This window comes from Pelodiscus sinensis, chromosome 13 (genome assembly GCF_052426305.1).
Source record: "Pelodiscus sinensis isolate ZL-2025 chromosome 13, ASM5242630v1, whole genome shotgun sequence".
Lineage (NCBI taxonomy): Eukaryota > Metazoa > Chordata > Testudines > Trionychidae > Pelodiscus > Pelodiscus sinensis.
In genome coordinates this window covers 34,281,621-34,307,289 of record NC_143064.1, presented here as the reverse complement: position 1 = coordinate 34,307,289, position 25,669 = coordinate 34,281,621, and the positions used below count along the sequence as shown (strand labels likewise).

The 25,669-nt window shown below is 40.3% G+C and overlaps 1 protein-coding gene across 2 annotated transcripts in view; it reads right to left on the bottom strand.

The window, feature by feature from the left end:
* Window positions 1-25,669, bottom strand: part of APOOL (apolipoprotein O like) — a 45,296-nt gene that overhangs the window by 13,282 nt on the left and 6,345 nt on the right. For both annotated transcript variants that reach the window (XM_006115319.5, XM_075940762.2), the window contains exons 2-6: window positions 20,148-20,252; window positions 16,284-16,403; window positions 7,694-7,748; window positions 6,225-6,323; window positions 3,544-3,635 (exon numbers count right to left, since the gene is read on the bottom strand). In XM_006115319.5, the coding sequence (XP_006115381.1) occupies window positions 3,544-3,635; window positions 6,225-6,323; window positions 7,694-7,748; window positions 16,284-16,403; window positions 20,148-20,252 (471 nt within the window). The remainder of the gene's footprint in view (window positions 1-3,543; window positions 3,636-6,224; window positions 6,324-7,693; window positions 7,749-16,283; window positions 16,404-20,147; window positions 20,253-25,669) is intronic.

Here is a 25,669-nt window from a genome sequence, read left to right as displayed (position 1 = left end):
TAAAATGTATTATTTTAAGAAGAAGCTTCACAAATGGTAAGAGTCACAGAACACTTCAAATAAAGCAAATGTTCCCTTGTATTAAACTGTACATTAGCTGAAATATTGGAAGACAGAAAATCTGCATTTCATAAACATAATATATCTCAGACCTCCCCTCACTTCCATTCTTATATTATAAATTGTGTTTAAACTGGTATTGTAAATCATCCATTTACACAAAATTGATTTGAAATTTAATCAGAATGGTTTGAATAAATGAATGCACTAAAGGCTGGAACTGCAAGAAAAGTCAGACATATATGCCACAAACCTGAAAGAAATACGTGACTCATTTTAAGTGGAGTCTTGCTTTATGCCCAGTTAAAACAAATCCCATGGTGAGGAAAGATACAACCAGGAAATAAAAAGAGCTGACTGAAATTAGCGAATATTGCTGTTTTTCTGCACAAAGGTCTGAATTTGTACATTATTATTCAGCTTTTAATTACTCAGACTATTACTGCAACATATATGGAGAGGCTCTGTAGCCAGGGAGGATTCTACTTCCTCACCCACAGAGAGCTATGCACAAAGATCTGGTACTATGGGTATGTATGTACTGTCCTGCAGTTTGAACTACAACAGCATATAATAGCAGTGCACACCAAAATGCTATGCTGAAACACACCCTAGAGATGTGAAGGACTGGTTGACTCTTCAATAAGCAAATGCTAATCGGATAGTGGACAGGATAGAGGCAGCAAGAGGAGGGGGAGAACAAAGGGGGTACTTCAAAGCTGCAGTGCTGCATGGAGCTCAGGGTCAGCGGGAGAGTCCCCAGCTGAACGCGGGCTTCAGCACTTTCACTTTTGAAGTGTAAGAATAGCCCTAGGGCTGTTACACTTCAAAGGCGAAGTTGCCCTATTGACTAATCGAATAGTTGATGCAAAAATGCATCAACTATTCGATTAGTCAATTACCCAATACTTAACATCCTTACCTTCCTGCTCCCTCCTTTGTGGTCACTGCAGGCACAAATCAAAAGGTTCCTCATTCACATGCACATCATCTTGTCTAAAGACAGATACATTTATGCAAACTAGGAACCTTTTAATTTACACATATAGCAGCCACACAAGGGAGTCACAGTGTAGCTCACTGGTGCATGCTATGTGAACTGCAGGGCAATGTAATTAAGCCTGTAAGAGTTTGCATGGGATTCAATATTTGGCTAGGCCACAGAGTACTATCAGGCTACGTCTACACTGGCCCCTCTTCCGGAAGGGGCATGTAAATTTCACTAGTCGTCGTAGGGAAATCCGCGGGGGATTTAAATATCCCCCGCGGCATTTAAATAAAAATGTCCGCCGCTTTTTTCTGGCTTTTAAAAAAGCCGGAAAAGAGCGTCTAGACTGGCCCCGATCCTCCGGAAAAAGTGCCCTTTTCCGGAGGGTCTTATTCCTACTTCAAAGTAAGAATAAGAGCCTCCGGAAAAGGGCACTTTTTCCGGAGGATCGGGGCCAGTCTAGACGCTCTTTTCCGGCTTTTTTAAAAGCCGGAAAAAAGCGGCGGACATTTTTATTTAAATACCGCGGGGGATATTTAAATCCCCCGCGGATTTCCCTACGACGACTAGTGAAATTTACATGCCCCTTCCGGAAGAGGGGCCAGTGTAGACGTAGCCTCACTGTTTGCCTCCTATTAATATGTACTTATGTGAATCCTGAAATGGAATTTTTACAATCATGAAGCAGGTGTTTACTGAACAGAATTACATGGAAGTAGTCACTCATTTATATAGCACTAGAAGATTTACCTGGCATTGCTCCAGTCCTTAACTCAATCAATTTTTGTTTTTCTTCATTTAAATCATTGCTCTGGGATGGGGCTGGAGATGAAGGGTTCAGGATGCATGCTGCCCTAAGGAGAGAGGACTACCCCAGCCCTCTCTTCCCACAGCAGTTTGGAGCCAAGTGAGAAGCACCTCTCTATGGCTACTGCAGCTCCAGCAGACACAGCTGGGGGGAGGGAGGGTATATGTACGGGTTAATCTGCTCCCTGCACTACCCAACCAGGATGAGGAATGGAGCAAACTGTGCACATTCCCATCGCTCCCTGCCAAAGGGGAACAGCAATATTCCTGTTTGGGAAGGAGGGGGTGCTGCAGCCCCACTACCTTCCCTAATGTGCACCTGGAGGGTGGGAGGCTCAAGGCTGGGACAGATAGGGAAGTAGGGCACACCACAGTAAGCCCCTTTCACCCATCTGGTGATTCGGTCTCTGTTCTGTATGGTTTTATGTTTCCCTATACGTATGGGGGATGGGAGGAAGAGCCTCAACTTGCTCCCACACACAACAAAACCTTTATTTTGCTTTATACCATACAGAGGAAGCTGTATACCATATTTGATGGTCCTAGCTCTTACAGTTTAGAAGGAGTTCTTGAACAGATGGACAGACATATCATAGATAAATGCTACTCTAATGTGGTGACTTCTTTGGGCAAATATGCTAGTTAAAAACACAGCTGTAGATTTCCACCAGTCATCCAAATAATTATTACATACGTTATTGGTAGGCTAACAGTTGGAATCAACTTGAAAAGTTTCTGTTAATTACAAGTAGTTAAAGGGAGTTAAATCCCACGAGTTTCTAACAGAAGAGTCTGCCTCACTTTACAGCTCACAACCTCACTATAATCAGACATAAGGGCAATGTTCAGCTTGTTTCAAGATTTCTAAGTATCGTTTATCAAAAGGCTTCAGTAAAGCCATTCTTGATATCTAGATTCTACTTGATCACAGAGGTAGGAGCTCTTGTACCTCAAGAATTTTGCGAAGAAAGAAAGATTTGAGAGTCTAAATACAGAAAATCGCCCAAGCAGCAAGGGCATTATAAAACTTTTTTAAATAGGAAAAATATTTTGTAGTTCAAGAACAATGTTCTTGATAATAATATTCTTAACCCTCTCAATCTAATGGTAATACAAAATAATCAGATACAACCACATCATATATGCAAAAATCTAAATATAGCACAATACATTTTCTACATGAGTAGCAAAAAATATTGTGATCAGTATTCTAATTAGCTAGCCAACAAGCAAACTTCAAGATTATAGTCACAAGAAAACAGTGAGGGGGAATTCCCTGTTTCACATAAATCCAGCAATGGATGCACTATAAAAGAAAAGAGCTTCAGAAATATCAACTGTGTATCAATTGGGCAACTTCTTGTATCATGTTAATTTACTGAAATGAGTTGCTATTAAATGAAATTTTCTGTTGATTAAAAATTTAGTTATATAGTATATAAAAATGAAATTCTCCACTATCAAAATAAGAATTAAATACGGAAAACAGAACTAATTTGGTCAAATAAATTCAACCATTTTATTTATTTCTGATGAACACGTAATCAACATACACATTATATATAAGCGGACACAATTATATCTCTGGAAATTAAATACTGCATATGAGTTACAACGTTTCTGTCTCACTTAGCTTAAACATTGAAATACTGATACTGTCACACTATAAAAAAAATTAAAACACTTACCTTCGTAATTACTACTGACTGAGCTGGGTAACAAACGGATACTGCTAAAGTGGCAAGCCCAAGTGGATAAGCAATTTTCTTAAATCTAGAACCTGTATAAGCCACACAAATAATTTAAACAGGAACTAGATACGAATGAAACATAGTACTGGATAGCTATATAATTTTAACCTCTGACTCTAGGCAACTACATAGATCAAAATCTAATGCAGATATGACTGGCACAGAGTTAGTTTCTATATTCCAATGGGCCAATTGATGTTTCATTAAAATTTACTGAAGTAAAAAAACGAAGCTACACCTTCAATTATTAAATATTACTAACATCTTCTTTATAAGTAGTCCAGTGTCCACTGTTTCTTATTAAATATTACTAAAATCTTCCTTATAAGTAGTCCAAATTCCACTGTTTATTAATGTTTTGTCTGCCATCACATTGCCCAACTCCCTCACTTTCTCAGATCTTTATGAATACTCCTACCCTTGTATTCTTGACTATTTTACATAATTTTTCAATATCTGTTAATTTTGCCACTTTACTGTTTTCCCCACCTTTTCCAAATCACTAAAGAATATATTAAACATTTGTCCTATTACGTATCATTGAGCAATCTGTTGTTAACACTAATCTCTTACTCCTATTCTTGGTTTACAGTCTCTTAGGGTACGTCTACACAGCAGCACTATTTCGGAATAACATTACAAGCTTTTATTTAGAAATAATATCAAGATGAAGGACTTCTTACTCTGACTCCAGGAACCCTCATTTCACGAGGAGTAAAGGAAGACGAAGGAAGAGCAGTCTTTCTTCGACTTCTTATTGTGTAGACAGTGCCAAAAAGCCAAAGTAAGCTATTTTGACTTCAGATATGCAATTGATGTAGCTGAAGTTATGCAATTTAATTTGACTTTAGCCCCTCTGTGTAGATGTACCCTTAGTTTCCAATCTATAATAGTTCTTTCATACCAAGATGACTTAAGTTTAATAGCCTAGTGACACAATTCGGGAAAGTTTTTTTGAAAGTCCAAATAAATTATATCTATTTGTTCACTTTTACCCACTATGTCGTTGACACTTAAAATCTACTGACAACAGAAAAAGAACAACATTTTCTTGAATAAACTATGCTGGTTTTTCTGTATCGCCTACTGATTGATGTCATATAACTTTATGTAAGTACTGTTTCAAGCATTTTACCAGGTACTGAAATAAAAATCATTTGCAAATAACATACCCAAACATCTGTTGTAAAAATAAGTATTTGCTACCCTTCAGTGTATAGTACACTATATTAATCAGTTTGCATATTTTTGCTAATAGCTTTACCATTTCAATTCACCCTTGGATAAACACTATTCAGTCCTGGTGATTTGTTGCGCTTTGAGGACTTTTTCATGTGAACCAAGGTCTAATTTATTAACTGCTTCTTGCACTTTTTCTTGAGACCCTTCAAATGCTGACAGTGGCTCATTGTTATTACCTATTGATTGTCATCTATCATGTTTCAAAAAATGCCTATTTTTTCCAAAGTTGCCTTTGATTGCTTTTAACCCCTGCATATTTGATTGCACTTTGAAATCCTTTCCTTATGTCTAGGATGTCAGTTCCCCAATTAGTCCTGTGGTACCTAATGCATTTAAATCCCTCCTTTTTATTGTACTGCCACAGTATCATCCAAACAGTGGGCTATGACATAGATTTGGGGCTGTTTACAAATCCAAGGAAATAAAGATAATTTACAAATGTGATGTTCCAGTCCTGCCCAGGTTCAATGTGTTTGTGGCTTTACCTAAAAATCCTATTGCTGTAAATTTCCAAAATCTAAATCATTACTTTTCCTGACATTTATTCTTATGAACATTTCAGAAGGAAATACTTGTAAACTCTACAGCAATGCAATTAAATATAAAACCTACAAAATTATTTTATAATTTAACAAAAATTAAGTCTGGGGATCTTGAATGTATATTTCATAATTTTATGAAAATTAAATCAAATAATTTTGAATAGATCAGTTCTGTTGAGCACCTCTATTGCTGTCTCAGAGCATCAATTCCCCAATATCTTACACACCTCCATTTTAGCATTTCATGTCATAGCTACCATCATTCTGGCCTAGGAGCACTGAGAGAGACTCTTCAGTGTCCTTTACAAATACTTTTGGATTGGCCAGGAGTATATCAAAAGGTTTAAGATGCTCTAGTTTTCATTGTGAGGTTTAATGGCTATCTAGATTTATATACCTTTCTTATGAACGTAGAAGCAATGATTATGATTATTTATACTGTGTAGTAATTTAAACTAATTATCAAATAAAAAATTACCAAAGAAAATTAAGACATTTCTGATGGCACAATAGGGTCCTATATTGCTAATAATAATTTTAATTATAGAATTAAATATAAAATTGTTATTTTAAAAACAGTAAATTAAACAAAGCTATAAAAGAAAAATGTCTGCTAGCAGCCCTTCTACATAATCTGAAATCTTGTGGGGTTTTTTGGAAATGTAACTGTTCACAAGTATTAAAAAGGTTTTTACCCAAAACTTAAGTCAAAATTGCAGAAAGCATAAAACAAAGTATTATTAAAGATATGTCACACAATTACTAATCTGACAGTGTTTGAAAACAAAACAAAACCAACCAACTAAACAAAAAAAAAAAAAAAAAAAAACATACCTCTTCTTGCCAGAACTAAGCCAGTAAGGCCTGAAATTGTAATTACAGCAACTTTTGGAAGAAATTCTGTAGGTGGATTCTTCAGATAAACATATGTAGCTTTAAAAAAAATATCAAAACAGCTATGGTATAATAACTGAAGATTAATCAAATGTCTTTTTTCCCCTTCATTTTAAGACAGAACAGTAAAGTCAAATCTGAATTCTGGGGGAGGCCCAATCTTACAATTGGACCCGCTTTTACAGACACCTGCATCCATGTCCAGCTCCACTGACTTATTTTGCAGGCATACACATGGGAGTCAGAACTGCATATCAGGATTCTAATGTATCATTCACAAAATATACATTTCACAAAGTTCACAATCATGCTCCTAAGACACCTTTTGGTATTTAGTAAAATGCTTGCTCAAAGCAAATGACAGGGTTTTAATTTTTCATTGTTATGTCAAAAATGTACTTTAATATTGATGAGAGGAGATACCACAAGGCTGATATTTCTTGATTTTAAAATAACAATAATGCTCCTATATAGCCTTTTTCATCAGTAGAGCTCAAAGTCTTTCATGATCTTTAATGTATTTATTCTTACGATGCCACATTTTTACAGAACTGAAGCACAGAGAGACTCGCCCAAGGTCACATAGGATGTCTGCAGAGGAGAAGGGAATTGAACTGGGCACACCCAAATCCTAGGCTAGGACCATAACAACTCAACCATCCTTTCTTTCTGTATATTTTTGGCTGTTAATTTCAGAAATGCATCTTTAATACAAAGAGTATTTTTATCTTCAATACCTGAATTAAGATCAAACTGTGAATTATAAATGAAAACTAAACTAAGGAAGCAAGGGAAAGGAATTATTTTCTCCAGCATAGCAGTTTGGTATGGAACAGCTATGTAGCCTCCTCTCTGGTATGGATTGCAAATAGGATTTGGACTGCCTATGCACCTATGTGAAAATTTAAGAATGTGGATCACCCCCCAACACAAACCATGCTTTGTTCTGCTAAGAGAAAACACTAGGGAGAAAAGTTCTGCAGGAGGATCTAGAGACTTTGTATGAGGTTTCTTGCTACATTCCTGTTTTGTTCCACCTTGCAGTACTGTCATGAAAGTTCTTTGATATTTAGCAGCTTCTGAACCTAAAGAGGGACAGGGTAACATATGGCTTCAAACGTCATCTAATATTAAAATAAAAGGAATTACAAGTTAGCTGAGTCATAATTACAAAGACAGCAGGAACTTCCTTTTTGTTTTCAAATAAGAGACTATAGTAAGTAACCTGAAGCCAGTTTCTAGAGAAGACTTCAAATGGCCTTTTGTATTAATAGTGTTTGCTCTAGTACAATACAAATATTTTTGACAGAATTTGCTGTTCTCCGGTATAAACCAGCTTTGCAACTTTCATAGCCAAACAATAAGCAAGAGGAGACTAGTTTTAAATTTTGACAATATGACTCACCTACCTTTTCCAAACTGTATTGAATCCATTATCCCATTTTTAATAAGGACATAGGCATCCTACACAAAAGAAAATGTAGGTAAAGTGAACTTTATTTTAAATTGAAGTCTTCAATGCCACAGATACAAAACTGACACACACTGGAGTACATACTTTTCAACTTTTGTCCAAGAGAATTGAGTAATTACATAACAAGTAAAAGAAACAGATCAGTCAAAAAGCTTTTAAAATGAAAAATGCAAATACATTTCTACTTCACTCCCAGTGTATAAAATGTATATTTAAATTATATGTGGATGGGGTGACAGATATTACAAACTCATGGAATATCTTTAGGGACCACATTGCATTAAGCAACTGAATGGTTTATATATCATTGTGAGCCAGTGAAAGCATATAACTTCAAGGCTGAAGGGCTGCTACAGCTCTTCCAGGAACTAGGAACTGTGTGTGTAAAGGGGGCATAAAGGTGAATCACTCACTTTATAAACACCTACAGAGCAATATGATTCATTGGAACGCGTTCACATACGTGTTCAAACTGGGTTTTCCAGAGACCAACAGAGAGAGTTTTAGGGATAAAAAGGCAGCATTCATACAGCCTCGGGGCTTTCTTTCTGTTCTACAGAACATACTGTCCTGTAGGGGCCCCAAGTCTTGTGGTAAGATCAGAAATAATTTGTCTTACAAGGGCTCCATAAGACTAAGGGGCAAAAACTGGTGTATTTAGTGTGTGTTTAAATCTATTTATTGTTTATTATGCTTTTACCTTACGAATAGACTTACTTGCTTAGAAAGAGCTGTATGGTAACTTGTGACTGCTGGCAATACCAAATTCATAGACCTGAGAGAGAAAACAACACCGACTGCTATGGGCAGATTGGCTTGCTGGAGGTATTGCAGTGTAAGGCAGGGAGATAGGTATCTTAAAACTCCCCAGTCAGAAAGGACTGGGACAAGGGTCCTTGCCCAGAGACAGCTGGAGACTTGACTAGGCACTCTTAGGCTACGTCTTCATTGCCAGTTCTTCTGGCAGAAAATATGCTAATGAGGAACTCATTAGCATAAGTCACAATCTCATTAGCATATTTTCTGCCGTTTTTTTTCACAAAGGGTTTTTGCGCAAAAAGAAGCACTGTGGATTTTTTTTTTCAAACCCCTCATTTTGCACAAGATTCTTGTGCCTCTCTGGAACAGGCATAAGAATCTTCCACAAACATCCACATTGCTTCTTTTTGCGCAAATACCCCTTGCACAAAAAGAAACAGCAGAAAATATGCTAATAAGATTGCAACTTATGCTAATTAGTCCCTCATTAGCATATTTTCTGCTGGAAGAACTGGCAGTGAAGATGTAGCCTTAGAGTGGACTATAGAGGGGGATATGGGGCAGTTTCCCATAAATCATGAGAGATAGTACCTTTTAAAATTTCTCCTTCTCTCACACACACAATCACTCTTGTATGCACTGGAAGTTTTTCCAAATTTCAACATAACATTCCTTGAAAAAAATGGTATAGTAATTTAAAAGAAATAATCGTGGAAGAAAAAATAAGAGCATAGAACTGTAAAAAGTTGTTCTTCATTGTATCTGAAATAGGTGATGTAATATTATTTAATAGAATATGTAAGTTTGGGAACACCCACAACAGGCCTTTCAGTAACAAAAAAGGAATAGCCATCAATAGTCAGACGGTCTAATTGCTCATCAACAACCAATCTGCTATCCCAGAGGCTTCTCTGAGAAGACACATCCACAATGGAGACCACTTGACCAATGGGGATCATCTGACTCCCATATCCCAGTGAGAATCTTTCAAGCAACCAGAAGTATAAAAGAAAGACAGTGACATCATCATTTGGCCTCTCCCCCATCCCAATTCAACATCTGGAAGAATGTCTGGAGGACAAAGACTTTGGAGTGCGGAAATTTGGTCTAAGACTGAAGGAGCCCTAGCCTGTGCATTGAGGAACTGAAATCTGCTTCTTCTATCTGTCAGGGAGAGAAAAACTATTTCAATTTAGCCCTTCACTCAACTGGACGTTTAGGATTTAGATGTGTTTTTACATTTTATTTTCTTAAGGTAATTACATCTGACCTTTATGATTACCAATTATAATCACTTACATTCTTTTTATGTAGTTGTTAAACATATTTTAATGTTTTATCTTAACAGAGTTTGTTAAACTTCTTGGGAAATCTCAGCTCAGGTTACAAAGACTGGTGCACGTCCACTTTCCTATCAAAAAGTGGTGAACTAAGTAGTCATGCTTCTGACTAGTGCAAGACAGTATAATTCTCGGATGCAAGACTGGGCATCTGGAGGAAATTTGTTGGAGCCTCCTTATTGATGGTTCATGAGTAGCTGGGAGATCATGCATGTTACATTTTTGATGTTTATGGATGTTTGTGTGAGTGCAGTGCCTATCAGAGACTTGTAGTTTGACATAAGCATCACAATGTGAGAAAGAACCCAGGCTGGTGGGACAGAAGGCTCAGTGGTCCGACAACACAGGTTGCGCTCTGAGGGCTCATCACAGTGCACACTCCCACAACAAATGGAATGAGGGAACCAATATAAAGTGTTATTGGCTTTTTACATGTTGGCATATATTGTACACAACTTGAAGGTAAGGAATGCTGTGGTTTCCGCAATGTGCTCAGCAAAACACCCTAGAGGTATGTCTACAGGAAGATTAGAAATTATGAAGGATTACATGGATTCACTGTGAGTTAGATCTGGTGTACACTAGGAACTACTGCCAGTATACTGATGTGATTATTTTTACTACATTTTTTATGCTGGCAAACCTCCTGTTGGAGATGTAGTTTATACCAGCAGAAGAGTGCTTCTGATGATACAGTTTATCCTAGCTCCCTAAGTAAAATAAACTATGCCAGCAAAAGTGTATTTTTGCCAAAATAATGTGTTTACACAGAATTCCTGGTAGTACAGAAGTCGTCCCCTACCCCCCAAAAAAACAAAAACAAAATAAAAAACCCAAGCAATATTTCTATACCATCAAAACCTTAAATGTACAGCTGGCCTGTAGTTTAGATCCAACTGTGGCCAGTATTATTCAAAAGATATTAAAATTGTGACAGTTTTTCAGAATCGTTATCCAAGATCAATTGGTCGTTTCAGTCAGTTGCTAAAGGACCAAGGTGCACTTTAGAAAACTACTGTCACCTTTGTGGAGAAACACATAAGTTCACTGACAATGTCATTTCTAGAAGCAGTTTCAAGATAGCATAGGGAAACTCTTAGGTTTTGTCTTCACTGCAAGTTCTTCCGGTAGAAAATATGCTAGAGGGGCTCATTAGCATAAGTCGAGATCTCATTAGCATATTTTCTGCCGTTTATTTTTGTGCAAGGGGTTTTTGCACAAAAAGAAGCAGTGTGGACTTTTTTGTGTGTGCAAAACCCCATTTTGCGCACCTCCGCCCCCGCGTCCACACTGCTTCTTTTTGCACAAAAAGAAATGGCAGAAAATATGCTAATGAGATATCAACTTATGCTAATGAGTCCCTCATTGGCATATTTTCTGCTGGAAGAACCTGCAGTGAAGATGAAGCCATACTGAGGTACCTTCCATTCTATAATTGCTATATAGAATAAGAAGGGACTTTAATTTCTAAGACTATGAATCTGATGTATTTCACACACTACACTGATGTATTTGAAATGCTTGCAGGTCATTCTTTAGCTGACAGAGTTATATACAGGGCTTGCCAAGCAGCGCAGTATTGCGCATTTCTGCGCATGGGCAGATCACTCTGTGCCGGCTCTTCCGGGTTGTAATCTACTCGCCATGGGCGAGTAGATTACATTATTTGTCGAGCCCTGTTTATATATATGATGCTTTGCTGCACAAGTGATTATTCCTTTTTGATCTAGTCTAAACTAAGGATGTTAAGTATCAGATAATTGACCAATCAAATAGTCAATGCATTTTGCATTGACTATTCGATTAGTCAATAGGGCACCTCAGCCTTTGAAGTGTAGCAACAGCCATAGGGCTGTTGCTACACTTCAAAGGTGAAAGTGCCACGTGGTGCCTGGAGTCACAGTGTTTCAAAGTGGCAGCGCCACATGGTGCCCATGGTCAGTGGAGGAGTCCCCAGCTGATCCCAGGCTCCGTGCGGCACTGTTGCTTTGAAATGCTGCGAGGAGCCCTATGCTGAGCTCCCCGCAGCATTTCAAAGCGGTAGCAACACACGGAGCCCAGGGTCAGTGGGGGAGTCCCCAACTGATCCCGAGTTCCATGTGGTGCTGTCGCTTTGAAATGCCGCATGCAGCCAAGGGTCCCAGCTGGCCTCGAGTTGCACACAGTTTTTCAAAGTGGCAGTACCGCGTGGAGCCCAGGGTCTGGACCAGGCCTCAAGCAGCGCTTTAAAGTACTGCCTCTACTCCTCCCCCTTGCTGCCTCTATCTGACAGAGGTAGCGTGGGGTGGGAGGAAGTGACTAGTTGATTATCCTGTCGACTAGACTGTCACGTCACATCCCTAGTCTAAACAGTAGAAGCAAATCTCACATCTACATTAGGAAATTATTTTGAAATTACTAAATTTGAAATAACAACTTGAAATAACTAATTTGAAATAAGCTTATTCCCTGAGAAAAGCAAGAGTAAGATTTTGAAATAAACAGCCATTATTTTGAAATAACAGACTGGGTAATGTGAATGTTCCGCTCATTATTTTGAAATAACTCCCTAGTATAGACCAGGGCAAAGTGATTACAGAATGCCCTATTTTTAAGATAAAAGACAAGGCACACTGAACTTATATTAAAAGGAAGCATAGAAACATTTTGCTTTTACTTTACTTTTTTAAACATTCATAATAAGCACAATTAATAGATGATTAATAAAGGAAAATATGATGACGAATGTCAAAATAACAATGTTCGCCATTAAGAGTTATTATTTGTTAATAGTGATGATATAGTCAGAGCTGAGATACAACAATTTTGCTCTACACTTGAAATATTAAACATCTCTAATAACTGCATGGTATTTATTCCCAAATTACTACTTTGTTTTGGAAATCACTACATGTTTCAAGGATTCTAACAACATAACCTTTTCAGTCATTGTTTCTTAAATTACACAAAACAGTTCAATACTGACTGGCAGCCACAGAGAATTATTCAGGAGAGGTATGTGAAATCCAGTTGATCTTAAGTGTAAAGATGAGAATGACAAAGTGATAAATCAAATCAGAGTATCACCATTATAGTTTGTTATAATAACAAGCTATCTCCAGATTCCTTCCAAAAGAGTGAGGGGTTATTTTAGTACAAAAAAGCAATTTATAGTGACTGGTGACCCCTTCTCAAAAGGATACTCACCCTGAAATTTAGTCAATGTAAAATAAAAATAGTTTACATGTTATTTTCAGATACTACACTTTGCCTTAATAACTTCTACCATTTTTTGTATTTTATAAACAGGACTTCATTTTTGTAAATATTTTCTCTTCACTTTTGTTGTATGAAAGAGTCTCACAAACAAAAAGGAAAATTGACTATCTGGGGGATACTGTGAAGTTGGCTATACACAAAATATTTTCAAATTCATAAAGTAAAAAAACCCAAAAAGACACAGGAGATAGCCATGGTAGTCTGTATCTGCAAAAACAATAAGGAGTTCTGTGGCACCTTAGGGTACATCAACACAGCAGCGTTATTTTGGAATAACGGATATCATTTTAAAATAACAAAATGCATGGCTACGCAGCAAGCCATTATTTTGAAAAATGTTGCAATGGAGTACTTCTTACTTCAACTTCTATAACCCTCATTTCACAAGGAGTAAGGGAAATTGAAGGAAGAGCATTCTTCCTTTGACTTCCTGCTGTGTAGACAGTGCCAAAAGCCAAATTAAGCTATTTCGACTTCAGCTATGCAATTGATGTAGCTGAATTTGCATATTTTAATTTGACTTTTGTCTTGCAGTGTAGATATGCCGTAGAATTTGCAGATTTATTAGCACATAAGTTTTCATGGGTAAAACCCACTTCATCAGATAAATTGGAGTGGTGTTATTAGAATCATGGGTATATCTAAAAGGGCAACAAAAGAAAGAGAGTACTTGTGTCAACGAGGCTAATCAAATCAGTATTGAACCTTTTCCTTCTTAGGGAATATTGCATTTATACTTAGCATGAGGATAGAGTATGCATGAAAATGAAAGTCAAGGCAACCTTCTACATAAACTGTATGAATGTGCAAAAAAATTCTTAGTTGAAGAGGACAAGGCCAAAGATATGATAATAACACAGTCTTTAAACAGTGAGATTAACAAATGAACATATATGGAAAATTTGGTCCCATTTCTGTAAAGAATTATGCCTCAGTTAATATGTCTATTGAGCAAGGGTAGGATATCGACTTTATTTTTAAAAGTGATTTAGATTAAACAGACAAAAATTAAAATGCAACAGCACTGGAAAAGAACAGTATAGCTAACATATGTCACTCTTATTTTAATGAAGTTGTGATTTTGAATGCTTCCATTAGATCAGAAGGGGAACAATATATTTGGTGGGGGACCACTAAGATTTTGGGTAAGTGATCAAAGGCTGCACTTTTCTATGGAGGAGAAGTGGGATCTAGGATGGAGGCTGCGTACAGAAGGGCATATGGGGTAAGTGACTGGGGTGCAGGTGATGGTGTGGGGTCTGAGAGGATGTTTGGGTGAAGGAGCGGGGTGTGACCTGGGGAGGGGAATGGGGTGCAGCGTCTGGGAGGGTGCAGGAGAGGATTCTGGTCTGAGGGAGGGATGTAGAAGAAGTACAGGGTCTGGGAGGGAGCTGTGACCTTGGGAAGGGGGGTGCAAAGGGTGTGGATGGTAACCTGGGAGACAGCTTAGGGATGCCAGAAGCAAGCTCTGGCTGGGAGGCACTTATCTAAGCATCTCCCGGCCTGTTGCTCCCCCAAGGTAGGCTGAGGTCCCTGCAGCCCCAGACTGCTTGAAAATATAGGCTCCTCCCTCCACGTGACTCAACTCCAGGTGAGGGAAAAGGATTGCACTGCCCCCTGCTCCCAGGCCAATCTCTCAGCTCCAATTGTCTGGTTGTTTCCAACCAATTTGAGCTGAGAGATCGGCTGAAGTCAGTTTTTATTGGCCGGTTATTTCTGGCCAATAGGAGCTGAGGATTGAGCTAGGGGCAGGGAGATCACACAAAGTTTCCCTCCTGCATGAACAGCAGACAAACATAGGGACTGCTCTTTAAACTGGGGCAGCTGCATGCTTGGGCATGCCAGCAAGGTGGTCCATGGGCCAGATCCAGTGGCTTGGAGTTCCGCAAGTGGAGATCCAAGTGGAGTTCCACAAGGGTCTGTTTTGGGACCTGTACTGTTCAATATCTTCATCAATGATGTAGATACTGGGATAGAGAGTACGCTTATTAAGTTTGCAGATGATACCAAACTAGGTGGGGTTGCAACTTCTTTGGAGGATAGGGACATAATTCAAAATGACCGTAGCAAGTTAGAGAAATGGTCAGAGGTAAAAAGGATGAAGTTTAATAAAGAGAAATGCAAAGTGCTCCACTTAGAAAGGAACAATCAGTTCCAAACATACGAGATGGGAAGCGACTGTCTAGGAAGAAGCATGACGGAAAGGGATCTAGGGGTCATAGTGGACCACAAGTTGAATATGAGTCAACAGTGTGATGCTGTTGCAAAAAAAGCAAATATGATTCTAGGTTGTATCAACAGGTGTGTTGTAAGCAAAACTCGTGAAGTCATTCTGCCGCTCTACTCTGCACTAGTTAGGCCTCAGCTGGAGTACTGTGTCCAGTTCTGGGCGCCATATTTCAAGAAAGATGTGGAGAAATTGGAAAGGGTACAGAGAAGAGCGACAAGAATGATTAAAGGTCTAGAGAACATGACCTATGAAGCCAGGCTTCATGAACTGGGCTTGTTTAGTTTGGAAAAAAGAAGATTAAGGGGGGACATGATAGCAGTTTTCAAATATCTAAAAGGGTGTCACAAGGAGGAAGGAGAAAATTTGTTCCTTTTGGTTTCTGAGGACAGGACAAGGAGTAATGGGCTTAAAGTGCAGCAAGGGAGGTTTAGATTGGACATTAGGAAAAAATTCCTAACTGTCAGGGTGGTCGAATATTGGAATAAATTGCCAAGGGAGGTGGTGGAATCTCCCTCTCTGGAGATATTTAAGAACAGGTTAGATAGACATCTGTCAGGGATGGTGTAGACAGAGCTTGGTCCTGCTTTGAGGGCGGGGGGCTGGACCCGATGACTTCTCGAGGTCCCTTCCAGTCCTATGATTCTATGATTCTATAATTGAAATGCAGTGATAAATAAAAAGTGACCTGTTAAGCACACTGCTGTTTGGTTTGGACTGCAGAGAAACAGAAAAGATCATCTCCCTTTACACACACCTTTCTTGGCTCTCTACTAAGCTCAGGACAGGAGTACCATTCATACTTGTCCCTTATACACCATGGTTATTTTGATTCAATGAAGTGCCCAACAAACTGGATGGAATAAGTATATTATTAAAGTACAGCATAAGTATTAAGTCAAGAATTCAAACACATTCAAGCATCAAACTATATTTCTTACCTTGCATCGCTCAACGTAACGACTAGTTTTGTTTCTCAATGTAGAAAACCCCACCTGCAAATGACCAGGCTCTTCTTCAATGTATCTAGATTTCAGAGGCGGCACACAATAAATGGGGAGCTGAAAAGAAAAAGAACCTATTCTATTGAGGTAGTTTTAGAAACCTACAGAAGTCATTAGATGCAAATAGTAAATTTTAGAAACAACTTTAAAAAAAATAGCAAATGGTCTTTCTTCCCATAAGAAAACAAAGCCTCCATACCATGTTATATCTATAAATTTACTTTACAGAACTGGTGCTGATTAATTAAATTCTTGGTGAGGAGAAGCATTATGTAAGTATTAATAATTAGCATTATTATAGAATATGATATAGTCACACACACTCCTACTTTAGAAAATAAAATGAAGGCAAGAATTGGAAAACAAGTCTTTTTAATATTAAACTCTATATAAACATGTGATATTACTTAAAATTTAACTTTACAGAAATAGTAAAATGCAAGTCTCATTAAATACTGTTGTGCTGAATTGTGGCTAGGTGTGTGCCTGACTTCTGGTTGATAATGTGAAGTGTCAGTATGAAAAAAACAGTGTATGTAGATCCAATAAATCTCACAGGTCCTGTATATATTTTAGGTGAATGACAGTACTTAAACCACACAACGGTTATAGAGAAACACTACTGTATTCTTGCATGTTCAAAAGTTTCAGAGGGATAGCTGTGTTAATCGGTAAGGCTGTGTCCAGACTCAGGGGTTTTTTCGGGAAAAGTAGCCTTTTTCCGAAAAAACTTCACCTGCGTCTAGACTGCAGCTGCGTTCTTTCGAAATTAAATCGAAAGAACGCGGCTTTTCTTTCGACGGCGGTAAACCTCATTTCACGAGGAAGAAAGCCTTCTTTCGAAAGTGCTTCTTTCGAAAGAAGGCATTCTTGTATGTAAATAGGGCTTCTTCGAAAGAGAGCATCCAGACTCACTGGGTGCTTTCTTTCGAAAAAGCGGCTTGCTCTTTCGAAAGTTCCGCGTGCAGTCTAGACGCTCTCTTTCGAAAGAGGCTTGCAGTCTAGAGCCTCTTTCGAAAGAGGCTTGCAGTCTAGACATAGCCTAAGGGTGCATCTACACAGCACAGTTATTTTGAAATAACAGCCATTATTTTGAAATAACAATGCAAGTGTTTACATAGCAATTCCATGTTTTTGAAATAATGGACATCTTATTCTGAAATCTGTAAGTCTCATTCCACGAGGTATAACGCTTATTCCGAAATAGCTATTTCAGAATAGTAGTAGTGTGGACACTCTACTGTTGTTATTTTGAAATAGCGCCTCCTCAGGGCCATTCAAAGCAATTACTCCCCAGTGCCTCCTGGAGCTCTAATTCGAGGTAGCACATCCACATTAGAAAAGCCTGCATTGGACTAATTTTGAGGCTTCCCAGTAGTAGATGGTATCATGAGCTTTCATGAGCAAGTGGGATGTGCCTACGAAACCTCATAATATATTTGTTAGTCTCTAAGGGTATGTCTACAATAGCTCGTTAATTCGAGCTAGGTAGGCAAATCAGTCAACCGGAGTTGCAAAGGAAGCCCGGGATTTAAATATCCCGGGCTTTATTTGCATGTTCCTGTCCGGCCGCCATTTTTAAATCCCCCTTAGTCCAGACTAACTGCCCGCGGCTACACACGGCAGTTTAAAGTTAATCCGAACGAAGTCCTTAGTTCAGATTAACTGTTACTCCTCATTCCACGATTGACCAGTAGATTGCGAGGCATTTGGGCACCCCTGAGAAGCCCCACTACCTACCTCTAGTGTAGTGCAGGCTTCCTGCGGGGTGGATGGAAGTCCTGTCTGAAGCCCGGAAGATCCCGGGGATTCCGGAAGTGCATGGGCTGCTCCCCTCCCACAGCTCTGTTGCATGCTGGGGGAGGGGGCGTCAGCCCTGGAGGAGGAGTGCGGCAGTTTCCCTGCGCTGCCGGCGTGGGAGGGCTGAGTCGAGTGCAGGGCTTTCCCTGGGCTGCGGGAGCAGGGGGTTGGCTCCGGGGTTTGGCCTGGGGCAGGCACCCGCGGGGGTTTGGCCGCGCTGCGGGAGGGTGAGGGGGGGATTGGCTTGGCCGCGTCGGGCCAGGCTGGGCCAGGCTGCAGGAGAGGGGGGGGTTGATTCCAGGGCAGGCGCCCACAGGGGTTTGGCCCTGCCATGGGAGAGGCGGTTTGGCCCCGGGGTAGACGCCTGCGGGGGTTTGGCTGTGCTGTGAGAGGCACGCGCCGGCTTCCCTCAGGGGCGTGGGCGGGGAGAATCCTGGGAGGAGGCGATAGCAGGGGACTCTCTGCCCCCAGTCTCCCTTGTTACCTCCCCTCTCTCCCCAGCCCCCTGTTCCCTCTTCCCCAGCCTCAGAAACCTGTCCCTATTGGCACCCTGTCCAAACAGGTTCCCTGCCCTTCTCATAAATAAAGACAATGCAGAAACTTTTTGTGTTTGACATAGTATTTTATTTGAAAATGAAGCCTGGCCAAAAAACCCCAACTGGGGCCAAGCCCCCATCTGGCCACAGCATCATGACACTCCTGCACTCCCCTTTCCCCCAGATCCTACATCTCAGCCTCATACACTGGAACCCCCTGCTCTGAACCCGTCACATACCCCAACCCAAATTCCTGAACCCTACATCCAGAAGTCTGGCTTACTTAGTATCCTAACCCTACATCTGACCCCAACACTGCCCGGCCTGGAACTCCCTCCCCAAGCCAGTGTTCCCTTATCCACTTCCTCCTGCATCCAGATTTCCTCCCAGAGCACGCACCTTTCACCCCTTCCTGCACCCAAATCCCTCATTCCCACCCCGGAGCCTACACATCCTGTCTCAAGCCAGTGAGGATACGTCTAGACTGCAGGAGTTTTCAGGATTCCGGAGATATCCCAGAAAAACTCTTCTGCATCCAGGGATGTGTTTGTTCTTCCACTTCTTTTAGTGGAAGAGCAAACATGATCTTTCGGTCACCCCATAGTCCTCTTTCCACGAGGAATAAGGGGGCTTCCAAAAGAAGGGTTTTTTCTGACATTTGGTCAAGTCTAGACAGGCCAAATGTTGGAAAAACTTCTTCCTACAGAAGAATTGGGGGGGGGGGGGGAGCAGCAATGTAAGGGCTGGGGATAGCAAGTGATGGAGAGGAGGTGAACAGAGAGGGCGGGGCTTCAAGGAAGGGGTGGGGCAGTAGATCTTGGCTTGTTCTGTCATTTAAAAAGTGATCTTGGGTGTAAAAAGGTTGGAGACCACTGTGTTAGACTGTGCAAACTGCATGTGCGCATTAACTGCTTCACCCTCCTGATAATTCACCATTAAACAGAAGCTTCACATATTTTGGGTGGAGTTCTGCAACAGGACCTGTTTAAGTACAAAGAGTTTGAAAGAGCAGATATTGGTTTAAGGGGCCAAGCAGATGGACAATTTCCAGCTCTCTGTAAGGAGTGCCACTGGACAGTATAACTAAAGTTCCCAAGTTTGGAGCAGTGGCTGGACTCTATTCAGACTCCAGGGACTTAAACAGAAGTTAGGGACCTAAAAACACAAAGAGGCTTGGATTCCCTCTCAGCAATCCTAGTGAGTGGCCAAGTGGAGTCATTCGGTACGAACTGTGATAACTGTATTCCCTCCAGCATGGGCTACACCCATAAATCTATATTAATTATTATTGTTATTATTATACTTCACAAATATTTATTCTGTAACTATCTATATTTTGATAATTTATAATAGCATATAAAGTAATGCTATAGTATTCCAAATCTTCTTCTAAATATTATTCTTTGTTTTCTCTATGATACAGTTTACAGTAAAAACTGATAAATGCATGAGACAAGAATCATACCTGATTTGGCTTCACCAAATGGGCTTTTGATTCTTCTTCTGTTGCAGCATATACATTAATAGATACAAATGCCAGACCAGCTGGGATAGCTGTTAGTTTTGCCATCTGTGGGGAGAGAGGAATGAGAGGTATGAAAGAGAGAGAAACAAGAATAATTATTTGTTAATTGGGAAACTATGCTTTCTCCTCTTCACTAAAATCCAGAGGTCATTTCAATAACACTATTGCCTGTGTGACTGATCTAACAACAGAACAAGTATGTCAAACAACTTTAAATTAAGAATCACGTTAAGAAAGTACCCTTCAAAATCGAATTCTATCAAGGCAAAAACATCAGAAACCTTGTTGATACCACAAAAGTACAAGAGATTCAGTGCATGAAAAGTGCAGAACACTATATTGGTATTGCTCTACTACTCGTGTTTTCTTTAGCAATTTTTATTCATCAGAACTGTATCTGAGATTCTGTCTGAGACTACACTATTATATCAACTGTGAGTTTCAGAGAGCAGCCATTAACGTTGTTTCCCACTGTCCATACCATAATGCTGTGTCTGAGTTAGGGATGTAAGCGACTAGCTGAGTTACTACCCGACTAGTCACTTCTTCCTCTCACTCGTACTGCCTCTATCAGAGGCAGCAAAGGGAAGGAGCAAGAACTGGTGCTGGGGGGGCTCGCTTAAAAGATGTCTCAGCTCACACCTAGTCCCAGATGCTGTGCCTCTGCCTTTTAAATGCAGTAAGAGATGCCAGGTTAGCTCCCAGGGCTGGGAGGTAACCCCGCTGTAGTTCTGCTGTTTGCCCTCTTATCGATTAATCGACTAGTCAATGGAAATTCCATCGACTACTCGATTAACTGATTAAAGGCAATTTACATCCTTAGTTTGAGTACCTCTATTTTATTTAACGAAATACTGACAGAATGGTTGGGTCTAACAAAATAAATAATAATACATCAGAAAGAGTATGTTTTGCAGTAGAATCTAGGCTATCACTCATGCCTTATTTAACTAGACACTGTATAAATAAAGACGAGGTGATACCAAAGAATACGTATTTTCCTCACCACAAAGGTTTTCTATTAAAAATAGTTCATAGCAATGTATATCAATAAATTCTGCTTCTTAAATCTTGGATTTTACTCGTGTTATAATACACACATATTTATTTATTTTAGTATTTTATAGAGACGGTATGTTTTATCTTTGGGTTCTATCTCAGATTTTGCCAACTACTGGCTGTGTGACGAGGACATAGCACTTGGGCTGAAACATATACTTTAAGCTGATTTTCATAGGTGTTGAACATCTACATCTTCACTGTAAGTCAATTAGAACTACAAGTGGTTACCACTTCAGAAAATCAGGCTCAGTGTGTCCAAACTAGATATCCAAAAGTCATTGTATGCTTTTGAAAACGTATGTCTTAATCTCTAATAATAATATTAATACTTGCTTATCACAGTTATGTTGGATGGCTTAAAAGGTTTAGATACATTTTAAACACTGGCTTATGTAGATTATAGTGCAGGGGTGGCCAACCAGATAGTGACGAAGAGCCAGAATAGCTCTGCATAGAGTGCGAAGTGCCACGTATTATATATTTATTTTGATAGATAGATAGATAGATAGATAGATAGATAGATAGAAGTACACAAAATATAAAAATAAATATAATAAAAATAACATTACAGGACATTTTGGACAACAACTAATAAAAAAGTCTCTAGTCACTTAAAAAAATTCACAACCAGTCCATAGATTTTCAGAAAAAAAAGGATCCCCACCATGAATTTTAAATTTAACACTACTGCCCAATTATGTCCTGTGAGTTTTTTAAAATTAAACTGAACTGAGAAGTAAATTAGCACAATTTGAAGTACCTATTTCACTACAGCTTGTTGATCTCTCTGGTATGGTTTCCTTTTTTTTTTTTTTTTTTTTTTTAAACTTATGAAGATTATGGCTTTTTTATAATTCAGGTCTGTCCCAGACTGCAAATACAAGAGGTTCAAGAACAATAAGAGAGAGGCTCATATCTCAGAATAATTGCTTCAGCCTGGCAAATAATAGCCTTTGAATTTTCTTTAAAGAAACAGTGTAAACCAGGTACATGCTGATTCTTTTTTTGCCCTGGAATTTAAATATGACATCTGTGTTGGCTGCCTTATTCTGCATCCATGAAGACTTTGAATTTAAGGTGCTTCATCCCCCCCCTCCATACGCCACCGCTCTCCCAGAGCCAGGCACCCTCAGCTGCCCCGCCACTCGCTCTAACCCAATCTCCCTTCTTTCCCCCAAAACCAGGCACCCACAGCCCCCTGCTCTAACCCAATCTCCCTCCTCTCCCCCAGAGCCCAGCACCCCTAGCCACCCTTGCTCTAACCCAATGCCCTCGCTCTCCCCCACAGCCAGGCATCCCCAGCCCCTACCCCGCTCTAACCCAATGTCTGGGTCCCGGTGCCGCCGCCGCTACATGTTTCTCCCTTCAGGCACTGGGGCGCATGCGCAGAGTGGCCGGACATGAGCAGTCTGGGTGTGCACCTCAGAACTAGCAAGAGCCGCATTTCTTTAAGCAAAGAGCCACATACGGCTCGAGAGCTGCAAGTAGGCCACCCCTGTTATTAGGGTTGCCAGATGGTTTCAACAAAAATACCGGTCACACTTGACATTACATCACAATCTACATTACATCTTACTTAAAAAATACTGGGCATTTATATTTTCTCAATTTGTTTCCTGAACTGAAAGCTCAAATACTAGACAGTCTGGTTCAAAACCGGACACCTGGCAACCCTACCTGTTATAGTGGGTTGCTTGAATCTTCACTCCCAGCAGTCTGGTTGTGTTTAATGTAAAAGTAAAATATGGAAAGTGGCATAAGCAACTAGGTAAAATTTATTATTTTTGCAAATGTGGTTGAAATACAGTATCTTTTCATTTGAGCCTGGGAGCTAAAGATAAGGTGTTTACTGTTTTATAGTAAGAAAAAATGAATTACAAAAACGAATGTGCATATAGCATCTTGAGTACCTGTTCAAAAGTTTCAGAGGGGTAGTCTGTAACTGAAAAAAAAAACCTTTAAAAACAATTAATAGTCCTGCAGCGCCTTAGTGCAGCGTTTCTCAAGCTGTGGGGGTTGCAAGTAACTTAGAGGGGGGGTCGCAGCTGGATTCGGTTTTTCACTTGCGACCCCTTTCCCCCAGGCTGGATTCCAGGAGTGCGGCTCAGTTGCAGAAGGAGGCAAGGTGGCGGGAGAGTGATGCCGGCGCAGGAGCAGACGCGCGAGGGGCCAAGTGGGACACGGTTGCTGGGCAACCGAACACTTCCCGAGATGGGAGAGGGCGGGGTCCCTCAGGCAGCGGGCTGGGGGATTGGGTAGGGGCAGAGGACCTGGAGGTAAATAAAAGCACATGAAGGTCGGAGGAGGAAGCAGAGGAGAGGAGGGGGGGGAGGGAACCCCAAAGGGAATGAGGTATAAAGGAGAAAAGGATGGGGGGAAGGGCGCTGAGGTCTGCAAACGCCTTGAAGAAACCCCAGGAGGGCAAGGAGTCTGGTGAGAAGGGGGGAAGAAGCGACTCATGGCAGTGAGGGTGGTCACACAAATTCATTTAGCATTTTAGGGGGTCGTGGTATCACAAAGTTTGATAACCCCTGCCTTAGAGACTAACAAAAAATATAGATGGTATTATGAGCTATCATGAATATCTGTTTGCACACAATACCATTGGCTTAATTTATTTACTATCCTTTTCCATTTTTACTTTAGCATTTGTTTAATTTGATGTTCATCTTCACATGACTCTGTTGATATGTCTGGCTCAGTCAGCTTCTATACTTTGAAAAATCAGTACAAACAAGCAAGCAAGCAAATGCACGCAATCAATATACACACTCAAATATGAGTACAGTTCTACCAGTAGAAACCTACCTAATGCAAGAAATACTACACTGATCATAGTATAATGGACAGGAAAAAGTGTTCGGTATAAAAAAGTTTATATTGAACTTCTAGCTCAGCTGCTGGGGAGACTTCGCTTTATACTGCAGAGCTCATTACACTTATAACCTTGTAACCACTAGAATTTTTAGCGATTACATGGTTACCTTTTTTTTTTAAATCTACTTTTTACATCCCTAGTTTGGAGCTCAAGACCTCTGGGCATGGGGAGCTCAGTGAAGATGGCATATTCAGAGATATTAGCTGAAAGCCTCTACAAAGTATATGCAAACAAACATTATCAGCAGTTTATAACTTGGCCACATCTGGATACATTTCCGTGGGGATAGAAATAAGTGCCTCTTACACCAAGGATTGGTCATTGCCAATTTCAAGCTCCTATTTCAAATCACAAAGATGAAAAAGCTATTCATAGAAATGGTTTGAAAAAAATAATTTTAATATGAGCATAGTTAGATATTTCCCCAACCACATTTTCTGTAATGGCAATTTTTTTGGATGAAACATGAACAAATAAAAACATCCACCTCAGGCAGAAAGAAAAAGCACGGAAAATTTGAGGGCCATTGGTTAAAGTTTTGTAACATTATAAGCAAATGAGAATGGGTGCTTGCATAGTAAGATGAAGGCTCAGAACATAAGCCCATGTATCACTGTCCTGGTGTGAGGACTTTGGTAACAGACAGCAAAGCTAAGCTGTTCACAGAAGTTAGCAAGAACAGAGCTGATATTACAGAAACACTCATACCTAAGAGATAATAAGCACAAGCAGTAAGCACATTCCAGAGGAATCATAACAGTACCAAAATGTTTCTTCATGGGGTGTTCTAACACACTCCCCCACAGATAACAGACATATTGAACCTGGTTCAGGACAGGGTAAAAAATGACAGCATGATACAATGATAGATAGTGATCAACGCCCCCATGTACAAGGTATGTGGCAACCTGATACATCTAAAACAGGCCGGGGCAAAATATGGCCCGTGGGCCACATCTGGCCTGCCAAGCCACCATATCTGGCCCGCGTAGCCAGAGGGGTGCCCCAGGCAAGCTCCCCAGCTTGCTCGGCAGCCTTGTGCACCTGGCAGAAACGCAGCTGCAGGGCTGCATTTCTGTTTTAAAACTGAAGGGGAAGGAGGAAGTTTTAAGAGTCGCCCACCCCCCCCAGCACATTCCCATTGGCCGGTTTCTAGTAGAAACCGGACAATGAGAGCTGCCTGTTGAATTAACAGGCAGCTAAGAAGAATCATGCCCCCTGTCCTGGGCTCAGTTATTCATGATGCACATGGCCCAGCAAGCAGGCTGGCTGGAATGTTTTAAGCTCTGCAGGCAAGCAGGAAAGTTTGGCAGCTGGCAAGTAAGTCTCTTGGCCATAGCCTGCTTCTGGCACCCCAGTCCTTTCCTGCCCCAACTGTCTGTCCCCCCCTCCCCCGCCACAACATATCCAAACCCTCTGTCCCCCTCTTGTACCCATACCCCCTTTCAGATTTGGAACCCCAATCTCCTGCCCCAGATCACAATTCCCTCCTACCCTAGGTCACATCCCAAACCCCTGCACT